Here is a 25,861-nt window from a genome sequence, read left to right as displayed (position 1 = left end):
CGTATAAATGACTTCTTGGACGTCTTCCATTTTGTCATGACAAAGTTTTGAATTGAAAACGAAGTCAGAAATGCAGATTTAAACGATTACATTTTGTTCAGGGGAGAATCTTTCGACAGATCGGTGTCTGAGCTCCTTTGCCAATTAGACACTCTGCCGTAATTCTAGTGAGAGGCAGTGTTTTCCCTCAAAATCTCCATTTGCATGGTTTTGGCAGTCGGACCTTACTTTCAGTGATAAAGAGGGATTTACTGCCATCAGAGATTAAATATATTTTTCTCCGACATGCAACGCTTCATGCAAACAAACAATAGACAACCCAGCTGAACAGCTTCCCGTACCCATTGTAGTCAAAACAAAGACGGTCGGCTTAAGATCCCACACAACACACTTGCTCACTGGTGATACAGTATGTGTGGGGTCCGTAGTTTTTCCCTTGTAGGATAAACTGTGGGTCCTTGTTGAAGCCTTTAAAACTTTTTAGGGATAGGCTTCCCGCTAGCGGGACAACTTCCTGTGAATCTGGAGGGCATGCAATTCAAATAAATAATCATAAATATTATGGATTTTAAACATTTAGGTCCCTAAAAGTGTCTAAAATCGGCTGAAAGTTTAAATTCTTGTTAATCTAACTGCACTGTCCGATTTACAGTAGCTATTACAGCAAAAACATGCCATGCGATTATTTGAGGATGGCGCCCCACATCAAGATATTTTTCCACTGGTACAGGTTTCATACATTCAAAAATAACGATGAAATATTCACTTACTTTTTGAAAATCTTCCTCTGATTTCTCATCCAAAGGGTCCCAGCTATAACATGTAGTGTATGTTTAAGTATGTTTAGTCGTTCAATGTGCAGAGAAAATCTACCTCTAAACTTTGTTTCAACAAGTCAAAATACATTTATATTTACTCCTCAGATACCCTAAAATTGTAATCAAACTATAATACTTCTTACGGAAATAAGTATGTTCAATAGGAAACTGATTTTAGCAGTGGGGTATTGTCTTCATGGGGCGCGCAAACACGAATTTCCAAGACTGTGTCCCTGTACGACAACTGATATTTCTTATTCGTTTTTGAAGTTACAAGCCTGAAACAATGAACAAAGACTACTGACACCCTGTGAAAGCCATATGAATTGCATCCAGGGAGCTCATTTTCAATATGACCTTTTACTTGCATTTCGTCTCTCTCAAAAAAAATCTGGTTGGTTTTTCTTTAGATTTTCTCCTACCATATCGATTGTGTTATATTCTCCTACATTATTTTAACATTTCTACAAACTTCAAAGTGACTAGGTTTTCCTAGTCAGGTCACGTGGTTCCTCAACATCACCTTGATATGTGACCAGAGACGAAGAGGAAGTGAGACAGCTTTTTTTCTGGTTAATCTATGAACTAAGCAAACCAGACCCAGCTGCTATCACAATGGTGCCTATGGGAGAGTCACCCCTGAAGCAGACCTGTGACATTTTTTTTCAATGGTAAAAGTTATCAAATCAAATTTTATTTGTCACATACTTCGTAAACAACAGGTGAAGACTAACAGTGAAATGCTTACTTACGGGCCCTTCCCAACAATGCAGAGAGAAAAAATTTAAATTACAGGGGGAAAAATGATAACACAATAAATAAATACACAATGAGTAACGATAACTTGGCTATATACAGAGTACCATAATCGATTAGATGTGCAGGGGTACAAATGACTTGAGGTAAACATGTACATATAGGTAGGGTTAAAGTGACTAGGCAACAGGACAGATAATAAACAGTAGCAACAGCGTATGTAATGAGTCAAAAGACAGTGCAAAAAGGGTCAATGCAGATACTCCAGGTAGCTATTTGGTTAACTATTTAACTAACCATTTCGCAGTCTTGTGGCTTGGGGGTAGAAGCTGTTCAGGGTCCTGTCGGTTCCAAACTTGGTGCATAGGTACCGTTTGCCGTGCAGTAGCAGAGAGAACAGTCTATGACTTGGGTGGCTGGAGTCTTTGACCATTTTTTGGGCCTTGCTCTGACACCGCCTGGTATAGAGGTCCTGAATGGCAGGGAGCTCGGCCCCAGTGATGTGCTGGGCTGTACACACTACCCTCTGTAGCGCCTTGCGGTCGAATGCCAAGCAGTTGACATACCAAGCGATAATGCAGCCAGTCAAGATGCTTTCAATGGTGCAGCTGTAGAACTTTTTCCAGATCTGAGGGCCCATCCAAATCTTTTCAGCCTTTTGAGGGGAAAAGGCATTGTCGTGCTTTCTTCGCGACTGTGTTAGTGTGTGTGGACCATGTTAATTCTTTAGTGATGTTGACACCGAGGAATTTGAAGTTCTGGACCTGCTCCACCATAGCCCAGTTGATGTGGATGGGGCCTTCTCAGCCCTCTGTTTCCTGTCGTCCACGATCAGCTCCTTTGTCTTGCTGATGTTGAGGGTAAAGTTATTGTCCTGGCACCACACTGCCAGGTCACTGACATACTGACATCCTCATTATAGGTTGTCTCATTGTCGTCGGTGATCAGGCCTACCACTGTCGTGTCGTCAGGAAACTTAATGATGGCGTTGGAGTCATGCGCGGCTGCGCAGTCATAGGTGAACAGGGAGTACAGGAGGGGACTAAGCATGCACCCCTGGGGGCTCCCGCCTTGAGGGTCAGCGTGGCGGATGTGTTGTGGCCTACCCTCACCAACTGATAGCGGCCCGTTAGGAAGTCTAGGATCCAGTTGCGGAGGAAGTTGTTCAGTCCCAGGGTTGTGAGCTTAGTGATGAGCTTGGTGGGCACTATGGTATTGAACGCTGAGCTGTCTTCAATGAACAGCATTCTCACATAGGTGTTCCTTTTGTCCAGGTGGGAAAGGGCAGTGTGGAGCTCAATAAAGATGACATAATCTGTGGATTTGTTGGGGCGTTATGTGATTCGGAATGGGTCCAGGGTGTCTGGGATGATGGTGCTGATGAGTGCCATGACAAGCCTTTCAAAGCATTGCATGAATAAAGATGTGAGTACTACGGGGCGATAGTCATTTAGGCAGGTTACCTTTGCTTTCTTGGGCAAAGGGACTATGGTGGTCTGCTTTGAGACATGTGGGTATTACCGACTGGGTCAGGGAGAGGTTGAAAATGTCAGTGAAGATACTTGCCAGCTGGACAGCGCATGAGTGGGACATCTTCATTTATCCACCATCTTTGATGTGATTTTCTTGCAGATCCAGTCTAGAAAAACCATGGCCAAACTTCCCCTCCAGGCAAACTTTTACCCCATGACCAGTATGGCCTACCTTCAGGACCCCGGCACCAGACTGACCCTCCTCACCGCACAGTCCCTGGGCTCCGCCAGCCTCAAGAGTGGTGAGTGCAGGCCTGGGGATTTGTTTTCTGTTGTCTATTGGAAGGAGGGCATCAGTACTTTAATTGTCCAGGAAAGATGACATCCCTGCTCGGTTCTAAGATTACCATCTGTACAGTACATAGTGTCATCTGCTATTTTGGCACCAGGATGTGAAAAGAAGGAGAGATATGACTTCATTTAAAATGAGTGCATTTTCTATCGTGCTGTTTCTTGCCAAGCAATACATGTATATACACATTTCTGTTATGTAAACAGAAGGCAATGTGATATTGAAATAGATCAACTTTGACCTTTTCCCCTCCAGGCCAATTGGAGGTGATCATGGACCGTCGGCTGAACCAGGATGATAACCGCGGGATGGGCCAGGGCGTCCTGGACAACAAAGTTACTGCCAGCTCCTTCCGCCTGCTACTGGAGAAGAGGGCCAAGACCGATGGGGTACTAATACCAGGAATTCGAAGCAATTTTGTCATTTTCGTAGTTACTGTAGAGTGTAGCTCTATTGTAGGTTTACTGAGGTTCACTGACAATGGAGACTTGATTAAGACGATTAAGGTTCAAACATTGTCATTATAGTACATTATGATCAATCCTCTCTTTTCCCAGTTACTTTTGCACCAGAGTATTGCCCTAACCCGTCCATGTCCCTGCGTTGATATTTCCAGGGGGAGAAACTCTCTACCCTCAGCTACCCGTCTCTGCTGAGTCACGTGTCGTCGCTGTACCTGAACCACCCTCTGATCCCCATGGCTGTGAGCACGGAGGCAGAGTCCCGGTCTCTATCCCCCTTAAGCCCTCTGGCCTCATCACTGCCCTGTGACGTCCACTTGGTCAACCTACGCACCATCCAGTCCAAGGTGAAGGTTTTCGTATTGCTACATAATACTTTCTTCTCTTTTCTCTCTGTGGAGCATAAGGCCGCAACAGGCCGTACATCCTGTTGCTCTTTTACCTGTGTAGTAATGTTTTCATTTACCTTGAGTTAACAGGTTGTTACCTAGTGATTTAATCGTTGCGTTGTACTTGCATATTCATGGCGTTCGGGACATTTTTCGAATGAACCCGTTCCTTATTCCCCAAAAAAGAAAGGCTCGCGTCATTTGCTACTGTATTCCAACGATGATTTACTATGTAACATGTTAATACAATGCTGTTGCCACAGTACTTACAGTGGTACTACTGTAACGGCGTTCTTCGTTTGTTGAATGAGAGTCGGACCGAAATGCAGCGTGGTGGTTACTCATGTCTTTAACGGAACGATACATGAAATAACTAATAAATACAAAAAAAAAAAAAAACGGAACGTGAAACCTATTACAGCCTATCTGGTGAACACTACACAGAGACAGGAACAATCACCCACGAAAAACACAGTGAAACCCAGGCTACCTAAATACGGTTCCCTATCAGAGACAACAAGAATCACCTAACTCTGATTGAGAACCGCCTCAGGCAGCCAAACCTAAACTAAACACACCCCTAATCAACCACAATCCCAATGCCTACAAAAAACCCAATACGACAACACAATAACATAAACCCATGTCACACCCTGGCCTGACCAACTAATTATCTAAAACACAAAATACTAAGACCAAGGCGTGACAACTACATAGGAGCAACTCCTTACAAAGAGTCACCAGGTTTTCTAAAGTGATGAGTGCATCGCTGTGTTCTCATAGTCATTGTCTTTAATATGATTAAGCGCATCCCTGACTGTATGGATTACCCTGGCTGTATGGAATACTGGCTTAATTGCTTGTTAGGACAAAACACACACTCAGCACTCCTCCAAGGGGCTCTCCATTAATTTCCTGATATAATCTCTGTAAATATACACTACATCTGTATGTTGTAAGTCTTCTATTATCTCCACTTTGTTGTTGCATGGCCCATCAACTCTGATGACACTGCCGTCTATCATGTCAAAGATCAAGCTAATTGTTCCGGGGATCTGCCGACCAAATTGCTCGATTATCGATTGTACAGGCACACTCGGACATCCAATTTGACTCTGAGAACAAATCAAGAGGAGACGGGCAGAATCGTTGAATGTGTTTTCGACGAGGGCTTTGTACTCATTTATACAAATACTCACATGATGACACCACTGCCGCTACTACCTACTACTAACACACTTAGTATGCACTGTGGCATCTCCATATACTCTGCCAGGAACTGTGGATGTAAAAACAAAAAAAACTGTTTCTGAAAGGGGGATGAAATTGACTGCAGTAACACTGTTTCAGAGTCCGAACCTGGGTTCAAATACTATTTAAAATCTTTCGATCTTTCTTGCCTGGTATTCCAGATAGGTGGGGTGGGGTTTGCAGTATTGAGACTATTCTATTGGTCCATTCATCCAGACTAGCTCAATAAAACACTGATAAAGTGTTTGAAATGATGTAGAACGGTATTTGAACCCAGGTCTGTTGCAGAAGCAGCACCTCGAACATGGCTGTGGAAATGCAGCTGATCTGTGAAAGGGTGGTCTCTATAATTGCCCCAGTGTTTAGGCTGAAGGGGGGGGGGGAGAACAGGAGGGGTCTTTATGGGGACTGAAGTTTCTCACTGGTCCTACAGGAGGAAGGGGGTGGGCCATCGGACGAGGCGGCTTTGATTCTGCACAGAAAAGGCTTTGACTGCGCCCTCTCGAATAGGAACACAGGGCTACTGTGTGCCACCACGCAGGGGAAGGTAAGGCCTGCCACACACATGCCGGCACACTAGCACACACAGGAACACACACGTTATACACACACACAAACACAAATGAAAGTTGTGATCAAACACTTTATTAATTAGTGATTAAAGGGAATTTTAACCTGAGGGTTGCACGCAATGCTCTTTATTCAAGCAGCTAGTAGTGTTACAGAAATTAACTTCCCCTCCAGCAAAAAAGCTCAAAAGTCACTTGCCACAGAAAATGTGCAGTGAGGAAGGAAATTCCTTTCATTACATTTCCTCCTTTTCCAATGTCATGACAACTGTAACAATGCAACCATAATCAGTTTAAGTGAATACTTATCTCTCTCCAAGAGGAAAATCAAGACTGTTATGACCAAGAGTGTGTTCATTAGAAAATGGCCAGAGTAGATGGTGAAATCTCTGTTGACCCAGGCACTTAATCTTCATATATTTAATAAGCATGTTAAGTGTCCAGTTATATTAATAGCTTCTAAAAGGACAAGGGTATTTCATCGTGATCATCGGTGTCAATTTTTTTTTATTGAACCTATCCATCAACGCCTTTCATAATGGGTTTTCCTATTCAAACGTGGATATAATGCCATTGTTCATGTTTGGATTGGTTTTCTCACAGATCCGCATGGAGAAGCTGTTTTCTGAACTGAAATTCCAGAGCATCACCCCTGCGTCTCTTACTCTGATGCACACGCCTGAGAAAGGGCCGAACCAAGAGGAAATCAGCCTTAAGCCAATGGAGATCAGCACATACCGTGTGCAGCTGACATGAGCGCTGGCCAGAGAGTCGGTGATCGCCACGGAACATGCCCAACATCCGGCCTCTGTTCCTGTGCCGAAAAAACATAGTCAGCGAGGCTATGCAGAAGCCTGAAATGCATAGGACATCTTTGGAACAGACAGAAGGAGGGAAAGAGGAAGAAGAGAGGGAGGACGAGAAGGAAGGAGAGAGGTGGAGAAGGAAAGAGAGGCAGGAGGAGAAGTAAATGGAACTTGCTTAAGCTTAATTCTACAAGTGCAATATTATATTGTTTGAGTCCAGTATACCTAGTTATGCTGCAGTCTCAGGTTCTGTATGTGTTGGGAACGTTTGTGTTGTAATTTCACATGAACTCACTCTATTGGGAAGACCACATGTTCAGATTTCCCTTTTCCACAGATATGATTTTGTACAATGTGATTCTTTGTTTTCTTTATACCGAGGTATGGCTTCAATCATAGTGAATATTGCTTTGTGTCCTTGGCGTGCCTGAAAAAAAGATTTGAAGGCCAACTGATTCTAAATACTAATTCAATGTTTTTTTAGCGGTCAACATTTATATGTGATAAATTGTTAATTGCAAGTGAGATCTTCTTTTGTTGTTCGTTCCAAAGAGCAAGAAATGTGCCTTATTTCACAGTTTTATAATGAGCCTTATGTACATATCTTTGTATGTTGGTCTTGGGAGAAAATTGTCACTTACAATTTGCTATCGATGCAAAATGAATGCATTTCATAGTTGATGTCACAAGATTGACATGTGGTATTACATTAATTGATATGGGTCTGTTATTGTGACCTTCATACAGTGGGGAGAACAAGTATTTGATACACTGCCGATTTTGCAGGTTTTCCTACTTACAAAGCATGTAGAGGTCTGTCATTTTTATCATAGGTACACTTCAACTGTGAGAGACCGAATCTAAAACAAAAATCCAGAAAATCACATTGTATGATTTTTAAGTAATTAATATGCATTTTATTGCATGACATAAGTATTTGATACATCAGAAAAGCAGAACTTAATATTTGGTACAGAAACGTTTGTTTGCAATTACAGAGATCATACGTTTCCTGTAGTTCTTGACCAGGTTTGCACACACTGCAGCAGGGATTTTGGCCCACTCCTCCACAGATCCTTCAGGTTTCGGGGCTGTCGCTGGGCAATACAGACTTTCAGCTCCCTCCAAAGATTTTCTATTTGGTTCAGGTCTGGAGACTGGCTAGGCCACTCCAGGACCTTGAGATGCTTCTTACAGAGCCACTCCTTAGTTGCCCTGGCTGTGTGTTTAGGGTCGTTGTCATGCTGGAAGACCCAGCCATGACCCATCTTCAATGTTCTTACTGAGGGAAGGAGGTTGTTGGCCAAGATCTCGCGATACATGGCCCCATCCATCCTCCCCTCAATATAGTGCAGTCGTCCTGTGCCCTTTGCAGAAAAGCATCCCCAAAGAATGATGTTTCCACCTCCATGCTTCATGGTTGGGATGGTGTTCTTGTACTAATCCTTTTTCTTCCTCCAAACACGATGAATGGAGTTTAGACCAAAAGGCTCTATTTTTGTCTCATCAGACCACATGACCTCCCATTCCTCCTCTGGATCATCCAGATGGTCATTGGCAAACTTCAGACAGGCCTGGACATGCACTGGCTTGAGCAGGGGGACCTTGCGTGCGCTGCAGGATTTTAATCCATGACAGCGTATTGTGTTACTAATGGTTTTCTTTTAGAGTGTGGTCCCAGCTCTCTTCAGGTCATTGACCAGGTCCTGCTGTGTAGTTCTGGGCTGATCCCTCACCTTCCTCATGATCATTGATGCCCCACGAGGTGAGATCTTGTATGGAGCCAGAGACCGAGGGTGGTTGACTGTCATCTTGAACTTCTTCCATTTAATAATAATTGCAGCAACAGTTGTTGCCTTCTCACCAAGCTGCTTGCCTATTGTCCTGTAGCCCATCCCAGCCTTGTGCAGGTCTACAATTTATTCTTGATGTCCTTACACAGCTTTCTGGTCTTGGGCATTGTGGAGAGGTTGGAGTCTGTTTGATTGAGTGTGTGGACAGGTGTCTTTTATACAGGTAACGAGTTCAAACAGGTGCAGTTAATACAGGTAATGAGTGGAGAACAGGGGGGCTTCTTAAAGAAAAACTAACAGGCCTGTGAGAGCCGGAATTCTTACTGGTTGGTAGGTGATCAAATACTTATGTCATGCAATAAAATGCAAATTATTTACTTAAAACTCATACAATGTGATTTTCTGGATTTTTGTTTTAGATTCCGTCTCTCACAGTTGAAGTGTATCTATGATAAAAAATGACAGACCTCTACATGCTTTGTAAGTAGGAAAACCTGCAAATTGGCAGTGTATCAAATACTTGTTCTCCCCACTGTATATGTACTGTGGTGAGTGATAAAACATTTTTTGTTGCTTTACACAGCTATCACATTTTTTTAATTTTTTTAAATCACATCTTATGATAACCTCAGTGCAGTATATCTACTGCTTCAACAGAGACTTACGCCACCTCTACTGTCGTTTTGTGAAGCTCCTCTTGGTAGAGCACACAAGTTGGATGTTTGGTTCCATTCAATCACTTGCAGGTAAAGGGAAACTGCACTGCGAGTTCACTTGGAATGTTCACACAAATGTCTACCAATGTTGCTCGCTAAGAGTCACATTTTGTCAATTTTGTTTTCTATCTTTCTGTAAATATAATGTGAGATTAAAAAAGGATGAAACCCAAGTTACCTTGGCCAATTAAATGAAATAAAGTGCATAAAACAATTTGCACTTGTTGTAAGACACTATTCCCTCCAAAATAATGCTAGATGCAATCACCATGGTAAAAATGTTTTTGGATCAGTATTATAACAAAGAGCATGGCACAAGTCACGCATGTCTCTTTCAGATTCAGATTTGACCTCCCGTTTGTTGATATTCAGGCAGCTCATATGGTTTGGTGTCCTTCTTGACTTTCTCCACCCGCCTCCTCATAATCTCTTTGAATTGTTCCTCTTTTTCCTTTTGTACTTTCTCTAATTCATTTTGTTCAGCATCTTCCTCCTCTGCCATTTTGATCTGTAGTTCTTTTTGCCACTGTAGTGAAATGAAAATACAATTGACTTGAATTTCCGTCCCAACCATAGTTATTTTCAACCATCGTCAGAAATTACAATGACTTTGATTAAGTTATCACTGCTAATATACTAAACCATGCACAGTTGGCTAATACGCTTTTAGCAAGAGAACATCCTCAAAAAGCAATCAGGGTACAGTATATCCCCAGGCACAATGCCACCATAAGGAACACATCACACACACTGGAAAAGGACATTCATTTCTAATTACACTCTATGATTTGTTTTTGGCACATCTCTATTTATGCAAGGGACATTATCAATACAAAATTGACATTCATAATTGTAATCTGCATGTATCGGGTTTGTAATACCTTGCGTGAATCACTTTTTATGTATGCCTTAATGTAATGCTCTCACCTGGTCCTCCACAACTCTCATCAAGTCAACATCTGTACGTGCATTGAAGTCCATGTAAGTTTGATGTTTCTTACTTTTTCTAGGATAAATGTAATAACATCATGTTCAATTACATTTCACTTCTTTTCCATAGTTACATCAATTATTGTAGTCATAACATAGAACAATTTAGCCAAAATCTGATTCCTGTACCCCGGGGCACTGTGATATTCCTCTGGATGTCTGGTTGGATGCTGCGTCTTACTGGCAGGGCCAGGGAGAGTTTCTTTAGGCAGTGGAGGACAGGCTTCCAGCCGAGGCCTGTTGGAGGGAGGTGGTGATTCCTTCTTGGCCTTGGTGTGGGGGGTGAGCTGGAGAGGCGTGGGGGGAAGGTAGAGCTGAGAGAGGGTACATGCTAACCTCCAGGTGATCAGTTGGCCAGGTAGACTAGCAGGTACGCTAGAAGCAGAGGTAGATGATGATGGCTTCCCTCCCTCTCTGAGAAGACTGCTCTTTGAAACATTCATTTCAGCCTAAGAAACAAATAACATAGCACATATATATTGCAGTGCCTTAACTTATGTTTAAAAAATAATAATAAGTTAAGTCATTTAGTAGTTGTGCATTTCATTTGCAAACACTTGGACAGAGTATTAAACAATGCCATGGTAATAACCACATTAATGATAAAATTTGCTCATCTTTAATTGGATCCATAAATCACCAAAAACTGCCTTTGTTCCCTTCGTTTCGATCACAAGTAAGAACCAGTTTTACATTTTTTTCTGATGCAAATTATATTTCAGCTAACAATAAATGTGTGAATAAGTAGCCAAGTTGCTGATTCTGTTTGGATTTTAGGACTGAATCCTCTCAGTTTACAGGTAATTGATATTCGTTTTCAGAATATTCCATACTATATATAGACTGTGACAAATTTCAGGACTTTCAGGATTTTCCTAATGATGTTATTCAGCTCCAACCTGGTAAGCAGATATGTTTGTGCTTTAAACAATACTTTGTAAAGGGAAAAGCGGTTGTGACAACACAGCAGTTGTATATGAAAAGTCAAAGACATCTCTTTTCTTTGAGAGTAAGTTGACATTTGAGAGGAATAATAAGGCCCAGAGTTTTTCCTGACCATGTGACAGGACTAGGAAAAGATCTGGACCTTAAGAGATATCAAAAACAACTCGGCACCTCTATAACCCGGGCGGCATCTCCGACTCTCTGGTCAGTCTCTTGGCACAGGTGTTCCTGCAGAGTGATCCAGGCCACATTCCTCAGCCCCTCCTGCAACACAGCTCCGCTGAGCCCTCGGCATACGCACACCAAAGCCTGAACAGCACTGTAGCGCAGCTGCCAGGCCTCGGCGCCAGCTAGCGAATGAACAGATGACACCACACTCAGTGAAAACCCTGACAAACTGGAGACCAGGATAGGGAATTACTGCTTTCGACTTTTGGTGTAAAGATAATGGCTAAACGCAAGCTGTTTCATTGGATCGTACTCTTGCTGTAATGTATGCAATGGAAGTTTAGGCTAATAAGTCATATAGGCATCAAATCTGAAGATGATGAAAAATCTATAACTCCCACAAACCAAAACAAATGTGGCTATTTTTGTACAATGCTCATGTTACAGTGTTTGTTTGCTTGTTTTTCCACTACCTCCATCCGTCATGCCACTTCCTGGACTTACAGTGGTTCAGAAGTTTAAGCAGTCCATCAGTATTGTGATATCCTGGAGGGGTTTGACTTCCCAGCAGAGCTGTTTTCTGTATCTCTGCATTGCTGCTATGCTGGCATATGTCTGCTAACACAGTGGTATAGATGTGTTCCAACTGCCATGGCCAGCAACCACTCTGAGACATACCTTCCTGGAAAAGAGAATGACATACTTTTAGCACGAATGAAAGAAATGAAAAGAGAGAGAAGTTCATTTGGTTTGTGGATTATGGGTCGGCATTACCAGAACCAGATTTAGCCTAGACCTGGGCTAAAAAAAGGCATGCTCAATGGAGAATCTCCAGTTAAAATAACTTTTAGTCCAGGACTAGGCTTAATCTTGGTCTGGGTAACCAGCCCGTAATATGTATGGCAGTTAATAGCTTTACATTTTCTTCTATAATCCCATCCTGCTCTGTCTTTGGGTTGATGTGGAGACTCATCAACATCTGAAGGCACAACAAGCTGGACTTTGCAGCCTCACCCAGAACCATTAATCCCAAAGCACAGTCCACCCTGGATTTAAAAAAGATTAAATAAAATGTATTCATTTACAATAAAACACTTTGATTTGGATGATTACACAAGTATTTATGACTTGATACTGGTATAAAATAAACATTCATATATTTATGAAGAATGATAGGCCAGGAGTAATGTAGGAACTAATGTTGCACTAATGAAAACATTTGACTGTTGGAGAGAACAAGATTACAATACACAGCCCAAACCAACCAGTTGTCTTTCTGCAGCTCCTCTTTCAGCATGATGAGGTGCTGTGCCACTTGGGAGAGCTGGCGGACATTGTTTTGTACGCAGTACCAACTGAGAAGACAATGCCAGAGCACCTGGTTCATGTCATACTCCTGACAGTCTGCGTGAGCCTACAGTACACAACAGATCACATATGGAAAGCATCAGGACGTAGCTACGGGATATGAAAACAGCATACAATGGGTGGGTCTAATCTTGGACGTTTATTGGTTGAAACTTTATTCCAGCCTGTGTCTATTCCACAAATTACCACTGGCTAAAGCTATGACTTTGAAATGCCTATTTACTCTGTTCCATCTCACTGCGCAATCCACTGTCTCATCAACCCAGCCAGGCAATTTATATGAATTGCTCAACTTGATCTCCACTGTACAAAGCATCTTGACATTATCTCCGGTTTCTCTTAGACTAGTAACTGGTTTTCAATAGTGGATATTTGTATAAACCATATTGTCTCACTGACATTTGCAACATTGTTTCAGTATTGAAATTCGACCTCGAGCTGTCCCATAGTAATAAACTGTGTAAGGGTCGGGATGAGAATGACAGGCGGGCAGCTTTTCTCAGCCAGATGAAATCATGTATCAGCTGCCATAATTTGTATGGCTATCGGGAAAGAATGGTCGATAGAAAACAGGTCGAACGAAACAAAATGCAGCTAGTTTGCAGCTTCAGTTTGAAGTGATTGTGTTTGCTGTGTTGTTGGCTAGCTCCTCTGAACAATAGTGTCCTGATGAGAGCACATTTTCTATGCCAGGCGAAATCGCCCATCATAAACTCATTGTTGTGGATGCAGATCTGCCAACTCTCACACATTGGCAGATGGACACACACATTTGACCCTCTTCTCACGCATTGAAAAGTACTGCTTTTATTTTTCGAATTAGTTAATTGTATAGTCAGCGCGTTAACTTTTCAACTGTGCTCCAAATCGTTTTGAAATCGGAGCATCTGCGCCTGCAATTTAACATCACGAGCGGAATCTCTACCGTCCTGTTTTGCAACAGCACAGTGAACAGCGGCACATTGAAGCATATGATTGGTCTAGTTATGTAAGGGATCAAGGGGATTGAATGCATGTTTTAAAGAAACGCCCCTCAAAATTAGGGTGTAGCTGAATGCAGACGAGAATGTTCTCCGCTGAGTTTATAAAACTGTAAAAGGAGCAGCACGGTAGTGCTGTTTTATGTACAATGGCAAAAAAATGCTATTACTCCCGTCACTATTATTGCAGAATGCAGCCTTTTGACAGCATGTACTAAAGTCGATTTAATCCACACTCGCATTAGTCCCTACTCCCTTCGAATTGGCATTTAGGCTGTGACAAAGACAGATTTACAGCAGTGGCGGTCACTGCCGTTTATGATGATGGGTGACGATTTTCTTTTTTCTATTACAGCATGTTTGATGACTGTCATTCATATTCCATTCACCCAATTCAATGTAACATCGATAGGTTTAGGCTACTGCATGATAAACTTTTCCCTATACCCATCACGAGGTTGCTACAACCTAGCCTGAATGAAAGTTTACAACATAGGTGCACACAGGTTGAGAGAAAAATTTGATATGACAGACACATGGACACATGGACAGACAGTGACCCATTCAATACCGCCTTGCACATGCTTGCCTGCTCCTAGGTTATATAGGGGGTAATCATTCGTCCAACAGTTGCAAACGAGTTTCTATTGGACAAATTCTGGTAATTTTTCCCCGTTTCGTTTAAGACATTTTTTTAAACAGAATCGGTGGAAGAATACCCACCTGATCATGCATAAACACAGTTCACTTTCATAGCAGCCACGTTGTATTCCTTCTCGCCTCTATGCACTCTCATCCTCTCATCTTTTCCCTTTGTTTGTGGACTTTATGTGACCAGGCGAAAAAACCTTTCCAAGCCAAACCATGTCATAACCGCTACACACAGCATACATTGTTGTACCTGTATTAGCTATATTGGTAACATTCTAATCAACATAGCTAAGAAAACAAATACATTAGTAAACCCACTACAATCATGCAGCAAGGTCACAGTGTAGTTACACCGGCAGGTGCCGGTGGCAATGAATGAATTAAACAAAAAGCGTACCTTGACATGGAAAAGTTCCAGTGATGTGTTGGATAGTCATAGCCACCTAGCTAACATAGCATTCCACTGTCTTAGCCGGGTGTTGAGTAACTAAACAAGCCAGCTACATTTGCTAGCTAAGTAAGTGAAACTAAAAGTGAAGAAAAAAATGACACTCTCACGCCCTCTCTCGCTTCTCCTTCATTTTTGAATAAATTCATACGTTCAAAACTGTTCAACTATTGTCTTTCTCTTTGAGTCAACTCCTCACCACATTTTATGCACTGCAGTGCTAGCTAGCTGTAGCTCATGCTTTCAGTACTAGATTCATTCTCTGATCCTTTGATTAGGTGGACAACATGTCAGTTCATGCTGCAAAAGCTCTGATAGGTTGGAGGACGTCCTCCAACCTGTCATAATTACTGTGTAAGTCTATGAAAGGGGGTGAGAACCAAGAGCCTCCTAGGTTTTGTATTGAAGTCAATGTACCAAAAGGAGGATGGAAAATAGCTGTCCTCCGGCTACTCCATGGTGCTACCCTACAGAGTGCTGTTGAGGCTACTGTGTGTTTGAATAAATTATTTGGTGATATGTGAATATATTTGGTATAGTTTTATCTAAATAGCTTTTTGAATGTTTTACCATTTTTATGAAATTCACTGAGGGGGATGGTCCTCTCCTTCCTCCTCTGAGGCACCTCCACTGACCTACAGTATGTTTTAGCAGGGAAGTTTGGTAGGGTAACCTTATTTGTAACTATGAAAATAATTTTGTAAAAACAGTTTTGAACCGAAAAGTGTAAGTTGATTCTAGAGGGGGGAATGAATATAACAATTCCTTGGCTAGGTTGTAGGGGCAGATTAATGTAATCTTGTCATCGGGGGATTTTATTATCTATTTACTTTATTTAGTCTGATCAGTGGAACAATTCTCATTCTTAACAATGGGCTAAAATAGACGGTAGTTACTGTGCTTGTCACCAAGAACACTACCGTTACTCCCCACACTTATTCTATTATTCCACTTCTTCCCAATTTGGCAGTGTAATCACATTTCTGATATGCGTACTTGTGTCTTTGAAAATTAATGATATTTGTATTACTATTGCAGCCATTTTTGGACAGTTTTGAATAAGTCATACAAATAAGCATTGGATATTCAATGCTCCAGGAATCCAAAATCATTTTTGATATTTTAGTAACGTGCGCAAGCTAGGCAGAGATGGTAGGGGTCTCACAACTCATAAACACATATTTTGTCTATTTAGAGTAAGATGATGGAAAGGATCTTCAACAATATAGATGGCATAAGTAGTAATGGAGTAGCATTGTAAGAGCTTTGGCTTGTGAGCCGGAATGGCTCATTGGGCAGGAGCCAATCTCCTGTTTCTGTAGCGTGAGGCATCTTGATGTAAAGTACACCCCCTGGACAGGACGCAAGTCTATTGCAGGGCCTTACCACCTACATTTGAAGTCGGAAGTTTACATATAATTAGGTTGGAGTCATTAAAACTTGTTTTTCAACCACTCCACAAATTTCTTGTTAACAAACTATAGTTTTGGCAAGTCGGTTAGGACATCTACTTTGTGCATGACAAGTAATTTCTCTAACAACTGTTTACAGACAGATTATTTCACATAAAATTCATTATATCACAATTCCAGTGGGTCAGAAGTTTACATACACTAAGTTGACTGTGCCTTTAAACAGCTTGGAAAATTCCAGAAAACAATGTCATGGCTTTAGAAGCTTCTGATAGGCTAATTGACATATTTTGAGTCAACTAGAGGTGTACCTGTGGATGTATTTCAAGGCCTACCTTCACACTCAGTGACTCTTTGCTTGACATCATGGGAAAATCAAAAGAAATCAGCCAAGACCTCAGATTTTTATTTTTTAGACCTCCACAAGTCTGGTTCATCCATGGGAGCAACTTCCAAACGCCTGAAGGTACCATGTTCATCTGTACAAACAATAATACGCAAGTATAAACACCATGGGACCACGCAGCCTTCATACTACTCAGGAAGGATACGTGTTCTGCCTCCTAGAGATGAACATACTTTGGTGCGAAAAGTGCAAATCAATCCCAGAACAACAGCAAAGGACCGTGTGAAGGAAAAAGGTGCAAAAGTATCTATATCCACAGTAAAACGAGTCCTATATCGACATAACCTGAAAGGCCGCTCAGCAAGGAAGAAGCCACTGTTTCAACACCGCCATAAAAAAAGCCAGACTACGGGTTTACAACTGCACATGGGGACAAAGATCGTACTTTTTGGAGAAATGTCCTCTGGTCTGAATAGAACTATTTGGCCATAATGACCATCATAATATTAACGCAAGCCGAAGAATACCATCCCATTGACCTGGAGAATCCGCAACCCGCAAGAATTCAGAATCACACCCACAGAGGAGGAAGCCTAGATCAAATTTACGAGCAGCAATGATGAGGATCACCCCAGACGCTCAGAGGCTGGCTCCTCCCAAGATTTTTTAGACCAGGAAGAGGAGCCACGCAGGTTCCCCAACAAGAGAGGGAGAGGACGCGGAAGAGGCCAACACGGAGGAAGAAATCAAGACTATCCAACCACACAAAGCAGGACCAGAACAAGGCTGTGATCAACATTTCTGGAGAACCCCTTTATGCTGGTTGTGTAAGGGTCTTGTCTAAAGGACTGTCCTTTGCAGCCACGTACTCAACTAATGAATTCAATACAAAGATTGACCTATTTTGTTTCTACATCTGAAGGCCTGGTACAAGCAAAACATTTATCCAACTACAGACACCGGTGTTTCAGGTCAGGCAGTTTCTGTGCCGTCAAAAACACCTTTCAAGCCCAAGTTCACCTTTTGTCCCATTTTCCAGAATACCACACTAAAAGGTCAAATTTACTCTAACCAAACACGATATAACTTTTCTAAAACAGAGGGGGATGCAGGGTAGCCTAGTGGTTAGAGCATTGGACTAGTAACCAGAAGGTTGCAAGTTCAAATCCCTGAGCTGACAAGGTACAAAATCTGTCATTTTGCCCCTGAACAGGCAGTTAACCCACTGTTCCAAGGCCGTCATTGAAAATAAGAATTTGTTCTTAACTGACTTGCCGAGCTAAATAAAGGTAAAATGGACAGATTGTGGTTAAAAAAAGCAGACAAAAGGTGGTGCTACCGTAGTGTGGAGTAAAGACATATGTGACAGAAGTCTACCATCAATTATACAATGATGAATTCTACCGACCTCCAACCCTACAGAGGATCTCAAAGCTGAATTGACGCTAAGGAGAATGGCTACTTTTCAGACAATGAGTATCTTCCAAATGTCCACAAGAATCTTAAGCCTCATCTGACGTCACTCCCAGCCTATCTTCAAGACACCACAGATGTATTGAACAACATTAAGGAATTGAACAATATAGGTACAGCTTTATTTTAAGTTGCCATGGAGGCGGAGTCCCTATACACCACCATTAAACACAGACAAGGATTGGCAGCAATGTACCATTGAGTACCTGGCCTGAAACTGAGATGCCTCCCACAGAATTCTTTGTTTCACTGACTGAATGGACTCTTAATAATAACATCTGTCTTTCAGGACCATATTTTTAAACAAGTCAAAGGATGTGCCATGGAAGCTTGCTATACAGCCCTTCCTACGCTGGTTTGTACTTATGTAAATGGTAAAAATGACTTCATTTTGGATCCTTCTAAAAAACTGTTATTTGACCAGATTATATGTTTGGGACACTATATTGATATTTGCCTGTTCTGGTCCGGCGCAGAAGATGAACTTATTTCCTTCCACCAATACCTTAACAGCATTAACCCTAACATCAAACTAACTATGGAGTACAGCATGGAAGACATTCATTTTTTGGACCTTGACATCAGTAAAAATGACAAAGGTTGTTTGCACACATCAATCTTTAGGAAGCCTACAGATGGGAATACCATTCTGAGGGCAGACATTCCATATGGCCAATTCCAAAGAGTCCGCAGAATTTGCGATCAGGGAATAGACTACAGTGTCAAATTGCTGAATTAGAAAAACGCTTCTTGAATCTCGGTTACAGTGTTTGAGGTCCTGAAATATTCATGTATAAGGGCCGGACGTCTTGACAGGGGGAATTTGTTGCGAAACACACCATGATGTACCAGAGAGAGTGTACTTTGTTACAAAATACAGAACTGAAGCAGAGAACATGAAAATAATCATTAAAAAGAATTGTGGAATCATCCAAAGTGATATGCTAATATAACGAGTCTTCCCTGAGCCACTAGTCATAAGCTTTAAGAGATGTCCTACCCTAAATGACAAATTAGTCCACAGTTATCTTCCTGGTGATTCTCAAAAAACTTGGCTTGACCACAAACCCAAGGGCTCTTTTAAATGTAACCAGTGAAACCATTGCAAAAATATTGCACAGAAAAAGTATTTTGTTGACACAGCTTCCAAAATGGAGTATTACGTCAAGCATTTCATTAACTGCAAACCCACTCATGTCATCTACAGATTGGAATGTCCACAGTGCAAGGTGTTCTACATTGGACGGACAAAGAGAAGCCTTCAAGACCGCTTAGCGAAACACAAGTACACCATTCGGGTAGGCAATGAAGACTACCCCATGGCAAGACACTACAAGTCCTTACACCATGGCAACCCTGCCTCCCTACAAGTTATGGGTATTGATAATGTTCCGGTCCCAATTAGAAAAGGGGACCGTCTTCAACAACTAAACCAAAGGGAAAGTTTTTGGAATTTACAAACGACTGGCCACTAAGTACCCTGGTTTAAATGAAGATATGGATTTCTCACCTTTCCTGTAAGGTCGTGAGAGGTCCCTTTGTTGTCATTTAGTGGGCATATTGCTCAACTACCCTCAGCTATGTTTAGACTGCTGTGGTCCGTTTGCTAGTGTACTATAAAATAGATGGCTCTCCTATTCTTAACACTTTGCCCAGTCATGTTCAAGGTTAGAACTACCTTTCTAGGTGTTCTGATGCTTTAAGCCTCGATTAGCATTTTTGATAACATATCTACAGGATTTAACTTTTTTTAAATGTATGTGTATAGTATTGCTTACTAGGGTTGTCCAGTGGATTCTGTAACCACTACCTCTTCAAATCAGGGTTGATTGGAAAAAGCTGTTCAAAAGAGGACATTGTACAGTGCCTTGCGAAAGTATTCGGCCCCCTTGAACTTTGCGACCTTTTGCCACATTTCAGGTTTCAAACATAAAGATATAAAACTGTATTTTTTTGTGAAGAATCAACAACAAGTGGGACACAATCATGAAGTGGAACAACATTTATTGGATATTTCAAACTTTTTTAACAAATCAAAAACTGAAAAATTGGGCGTGCAAAATTATTCAGCCCCCTTTTGCTGCGATTACAGCTGTAAGTCGCTTGGGGTATGTCTCTATCAGTTTTGCACATCGAGAGACTGAAATTTTTTCCCATTCCTCCTTGCAAAACAGCTCGAGCTCAGTGAGGTTGGATGGAGAGCATTTGTGAACAGCAGTTTTCAGTTCTTTCCACAGATTCTCGATTGGATTCAGGTCTGGACTTTGACTTGGCCATTCTAACACCTGGATATGTTTATTTTTGAACCATTCCATTGTAGAATTTGCTTTGTGTTTTGGATCATTGTCTTGTTGGAAGACAAATCTCCGTCCCAGTCTCAGGTCTTTTGCAGACTCCATCAGGTTTTCTTCCAGAATGGTCCTGTATTTGGCTCCATCCATCTTCCCATCAATTTTAACCATCTTCCCTGTCCCTGCAGAAGAAAAGCAGGCCCAAACTATGATGCTGCCACCACCATGTTTGACAGTGGGTATGGTGTTCAGGGTGATGAGCTGTGTTGCTTTTACGCCAAACATAACATTTTGCATTGTTGCCAAAAAGTTCAATTTTGGTTTCATCTGACCAGAGCACCTTCTTCCACATGTTTGGTGTGTCTCCCAGGTGGCTTGTGGCAGACTTTAAACAACACTTTTTATGGATATCTTTAAGAAATGGCTTTCTTCTTGCCATTCTTCCATAAAGGCCAGATTTGTGCAATATACGACTGATTGTTGTCCTATGGACAGAGTCTCCCACCTCAGCTGTAGATCTCTGCAGTTCATCCAGAGTGATCATGGGCCTCTTGGCTGCATCTCTGATCAGTCTTCTCCTTGTATGAGCTGAAAGTTTAGAGGGACGGCCAGGTCTTGGTAGATTTGCAGTGGTCTGATACTCCTTCCATTTCAATATTATCGCTTGCACAGTGCTCCTTGGGATGTTTAAAGCTTGGGAAATCTTTTTGTACCCAAATCCGGCTTTAAACTTCTTCACAACAGTATCTCGGACCTGCCTGGTGTGTTCCTTGTTCTTCATGATGCTTTCTGCGCTTTTAACGGACCTCTGAGACTATCACAGTGCAGGTGCATTTATACGGAGACTTGATTACACAGAGGTGGATTGTATTTATCATCATTAGTCATTTAGGTCAACATTGGATCATTCAGAGATCCTCACTGAACTTCTGGAGAGAGTTTGCTGCACTGAAAGTAAAGGGGCTGAATAATTTTGCACACCCAATTTTTCAGTTTTTGATTTGTTAAAAAAGTTTGAAATATCCAATAAATGTCGTTCCACTTCACGATTGTGTCCCACTTGTTGTTGATTCTTCACAAAAAAATACAGTTTTATATCTTTATGTTTGAAGCCTGAAATGTGGCAAAAGGTCGCAAAGTTCAAGGGGGCCGAATACTTTCGCAAGGCACTGTATTATCATATCTTTGTACTCCCAGAAGAAGGCCATGCAGCCGAAACGCATCAGAGTTTTGAAACTTTGTTTCCATTGGACATGCCATACAAATAAAGGCATTTTAATTAATCATATGAAGAGTGCCTTGGTCCTCCTTTTCTTTTGAGGACCAATTTACACCTTTTACCAAAGAGCACCTTCTGTCTACCAAAACCTACTATTGTGAACCTTAGCACCTTCTGTCTACAAAAACCTACTATTGTGAACCTTAGCAGCGCTTCCCTTATTTTTTTCTTTTTTTCACCTGAACTGTGGTTTTTAATTGTCCACCCTGGTCATAGGTCGTACCCATGTCAAAATACATAGCATTGCATTATCTTTAAAAAAGTAACATTTTCCTGGAGGAGGACCCCCCCAGTCCCCCGTCTAGCGGTTGTGCCAGGGGGCAAGGAAATTCACATAGCAAATCTCACTCCGAGCTTTCTTCAAAAGTTGGCAGGCCTGTGGGTGTATCCAAATAAATGTCACTAGAAAACAGCTTAAACAAATGCAAATACAGCTACTTAGCTGTTATTCTGGCTGCACTGTTTGACGTGCCTGTAAGTTAGCTGCAGTTGACTAGCTAGCAAGCAAGGGATAAGAAGGTTGCCAGCCAGTATGGCAATGGAACATTTGGAATGAACAACTGGGTCGCGTCCATAGATACAGAACAAAAAGACTTAATGACTGGGTCGCGTTTCTGGCAACCAAACCGATAGAAACTAACGACTTGCCGGCTTGGGTAGCAACCATAGATTTGTGTCGGGACTATATCTCCTGAAAGGATGAGATAGTATGAATAAATGAATCAAAATAAAAATTTTAAGAAAATATTGCAATCATTATTTGAATATGTTGGTAACCCGTTGTATAAAAGTGATAATGCCCTCGAAGCCGGTGTTTGGAGGATATATTTCTTCCAAATACCGGTTTCGAGGGCATTATCGCTTAATTAGTCACCTAGATAAGTCATGTTGTGTTATGACACAGTGCAAAATTACACATATTGACATGCATTTGAGTGAACTTGAATACACTTTTCCAATGTTAATCTTACACTAATCTTAAACCAAAATCATTTTTGGGATAGACTGGATTTAAATGAATATATGCCACTTAGAAGAGTATTATCGAAAGCAACTTTTTCTACCAGCAGCACTCTATGCAGGTAAAAGTGAGTCACCCAGTAAAATACTACTTGAGTAAAAGTCTAAAGCTATATCATCTTAAATGTAATTGCTAAAATGTACTTCAGTATCAACAGTAAAGTATAATTAATTTCATATTCCTTATATTAATTAAGCAAACTAGACGGAACCATATTCTTGTTTTTTTATTTTAAATTTTCGGATACCCAGGAGCACACTCAGACATAGTTTATAAATGAAGCACGTCTGTTTCGTGAGATCAGAGGCAGTAGGGATGACCAGGGATGTTCTCTTGGTAAGTGCATGAATTGGACCATTTTCCAGTACTGCTAAGCATTCAAAATGTAACGAGTACTTTTGGATGTCAGGGAAAATGTATGGAGTAAAAAGTGCATGATTTTCTTTCGGAATGTGGTGAAGTAAAAGTATAAGTTGTCCAAAAATATAAAAAGTAAAGTACAGATACAACGACCTAAGTAGTACTTTAAAGTACTTTTACTTGATTAAGGGTATATACTATGGGCAGCGCTCTTAACAACTGTTCCATCAGGACCAAAATAAATATTTTAGGAGATTTGTTAGAATTTGTATGTAACTCTTACTGATGCTGAATCATCTTCAAAAGGTTCCAGTCCACAAATGATCTCCCCTGAACGTAACATGAAGTGCACTGAGAGCAAGATGTTTGGATACGGTTGGTAGCATGGCTCACACTGAGACAGAGCTAAAAGGGAAACCGTTTACAGCCATTAGTTGTGTTTTTCAACAACACAGTTCACATCAATTAGTAGAACCTGCATGGGAAGACACACAATAATAACACTATTACGGTATATTGCTATGCAAAAGTAGAATGAATCACTATTTATCCATCTAGTACTCTACCTTTTAAAAAAACGTGAAGATGGGATTTGCTTCTTTGGTATCCACTCAGGTTTCCAGAGATGTGAAAGAGAAATAGTCTCAAGAAGACCAAATATCCCAGCTAAAAGAGCACAATAAAGTTGCAAAGGTGAACTAAATATAATACAATTCAAGTTCTTACCCTGTTTTAGGAGTATGGCTGTTCTGTAAACTTGTTACATAAGGTATTTTTTCCCACACAGTGACACGTACTTAAAAGAAACCTAGATCTGTCTACTCTACCTTCAGTATCTTCACTTCGCAGGTGTACAAATTGGGCTTCTGGGACGTATCAGTACAGACCCAGTACAAGACTGACTCTCCCAGGTAAAAGAGGGCGGGAATCTGTTCTGCATGCACTGGAGCATGGTCCAGTGACATCAGAAGGGAATCCAGGGAATCTAAAGAGGTAACACAATGTTTGTCTTGATTTAAACCAAAACAGTATGGTTTAACAGCGACAGTATTAACAGCTATGGCATTAACATATTATTCATAATCATTATAATTATCAAGGCCCTAAATCTTTCCTGACCATGTGACCTGACCAGGAAATCCTCTAGGCTCTAATTACATAGTTATAGTAATCTATAGGGCTCTGGGTTTTTAATGGTCAGGTCAAATGGTCAGAAAATAAACCAGGGCCCGGCCCAATCATTACAGTACAGTTATTGAAAAGTGCACTCTATGCACATTAGGTCTCTCAATAATAACCTACCATTTTGAATTTTACCATGGCACAAACCAAGCAACAGCAGCTCTGCCCATGCCAGAGGAAGCTGAACGTGGTAGCCCTCACCCATGCATTTCAGTCCAGCTCTGCGCTGTTGAGGAAAAATACGATTACCGTGAGGTGTACAGCAGGGTTGGGGTCAATTCCATTTAAATTCCAGTCAATTCAGGAAGTAAACCAAATTCCTATGCCAAATTTTCCTAATTGAACCGCAAGAAGAGAATTGGAATTTCAGTGTACTTCCTGAATTGACTGTAATTTAAATGGGATTGGCCCCAACCGCAGTGTCCAGTTAAATAGCCACACATATTTGATTTTGTCACCATCTGCTGGAAATTCTGTGAACTGTCACGAAAAATGGTTGAGAAATGAATGCGGGACATTGACACCTGGGCTGCGTTCAGTACGAAAAACATTATGGTACGTCCAATTAAACGGGAAAGGGGGAGGGTTGGGGATCGCTGTCAGCATGGCCGCTGCTCTTTAAATACGTACCTTCAAAGTCTGTTCAAGAAATTTGAAGAACGTTTTGGTGAAATGTGTTGTTCAGTATAAGCCGTTATGTAATGTAACAAACGTTTAAACGAACTGAACGCACCCCTGGATAGTTTGCAACAGAAAATTAAAATATGAGCATTTATTATTAGATAAGTCCAGGTAAACACCTTGCTTCGGCTAAGTAGTTGTCGTGCCAGCTCATTATACTTTTCTTGTTCCTCAGAGCCATGGGAATTGTTGTACTTTCTGATAAACTCCTCTGTTATTTCAAACGGGTTTCTGTAAAATATATACATTTTACCATACAGTAGGCATATGTGAAGACAACAAACATGTGAAGACAACAAACATACAGTAGTAGGCTAGGCATTTTTTTACGAAGGGGTATGGGTATATACATTTTACAAAAATATATCGAGATTGAAACAGTAAAACATAATTCTGGCAGTCGCCTAAATCCCCCAGTCTAGCTCATTTTGCAGAGACAGAGCTTGAACCAGCAACTCTGAGGTTATTGGGCAAGTTCACCACCACCTGTGCCATATGGTCCAGACCTTTACACACATATAGGCTACATTACTTAATTAATATCAAAAAGGGACAGTGCAGTAAACTCAGTCCTTACCTGGTAGCCTTTGAATTGGTTGTGATTGTTATTTCCTGAGCTTTTTTGAAAAGTCTTTTTTGCAAATCCTCTTTGTGTGTTTGGGAAATTATACCCAAATTATGGACAACTGGAACTTTAATTATAGGCATTTTGCACAGTTTTATAAATATAAAATGACAACATTGTCAGCTTTCATCATTTTGTAGACACCTGTTTCCCTCGCCTACGTCTATGGAATTTCACTCTCATCTCGTATACATCTGTCTCGTTTGTTTGCTGTGTTTCCATGGACGCATGGCAGCGATGTCAAATAAGTGCACAAAA

At 41.2% G+C, this 25,861-nt stretch overlaps 2 protein-coding genes across 3 annotated transcripts in view; one reads left to right on the top strand and one right to left on the bottom strand.

The window, feature by feature from the left end:
- Positions 1-9,556, top strand: part of man2a1 (mannosidase, alpha, class 2A, member 1) — a 63,240-nt gene extending 53,684 nt beyond the window's left edge. For both annotated transcript variants that reach the window (XM_064942186.1, XM_064942183.1), the window contains exons 18-22: positions 3,207-3,348; positions 3,654-3,787; positions 4,015-4,206; positions 5,933-6,046; positions 6,672-9,556. In XM_064942186.1, the coding sequence (XP_064798258.1) occupies positions 3,207-3,348; positions 3,654-3,787; positions 4,015-4,206; positions 5,933-6,046; positions 6,672-6,824 (735 nt within the window). In that variant the 3' untranslated portion in view covers positions 6,825-9,556. The remainder of the gene's footprint in view (positions 1-3,206; positions 3,349-3,653; positions 3,788-4,014; positions 4,207-5,932; positions 6,047-6,671) is intronic.
- A 167-nt stretch (positions 9,557-9,723) lies between these two features.
- On the bottom strand, positions 9,724-25,816 carry tmem232 (transmembrane protein 232). The gene is made up of 13 exons (XM_064942187.1): positions 25,556-25,816; positions 25,098-25,209; positions 24,418-24,523; positions 23,943-24,100; positions 23,682-23,781; positions 23,399-23,520; positions 12,752-12,900; positions 12,406-12,532; positions 11,991-12,168; positions 11,490-11,668; positions 10,503-10,822; positions 10,311-10,389; positions 9,724-9,909 (listed from the first exon to the last, which is right to left on the bottom strand). The coding sequence occupies exons 1-13, from the start codon at positions 25,684-25,686 to the stop codon at positions 9,724-9,726; spliced, it is 1,947 nt and encodes a 648-aa protein (XP_064798259.1). The 5' UTR covers positions 25,687-25,816.
- Positions 25,817-25,861: the final 45 nt, after the last annotated feature.

Source organism: Oncorhynchus masou, chromosome 28 (assembly GCF_036934945.1).
Source record: "Oncorhynchus masou masou isolate Uvic2021 chromosome 28, UVic_Omas_1.1, whole genome shotgun sequence".
In the NCBI taxonomy this organism is placed as follows: domain Eukaryota; kingdom Metazoa; phylum Chordata; class Actinopteri; order Salmoniformes; family Salmonidae; genus Oncorhynchus; species Oncorhynchus masou.
This window is presented reverse-complemented; position numbering and strand designations above follow the sequence as displayed.

Coding starts and splice junctions, on each gene's coding strand:
- tmem232 (XM_064942187.1), bottom strand. CDS start 25,686: ATGCCTATAATTAAAGTTCCAGTTGTCCATAATTTGGGTATAATTTCC. Junction 12,533..12,751: donor GAGCTGCAGAAAGACAACTG/GTTGGTTTGGGC, acceptor TTTTAAATCCAG/GGTGGACTGTGCTTTGGGAT. Junction 11,669..11,990: donor GCTTAAACTTCTGAACCACT/GTAAGTCCAGGA, acceptor TTCATTCGCTAG/CTGGCGCCGAGGCCTGGCAG.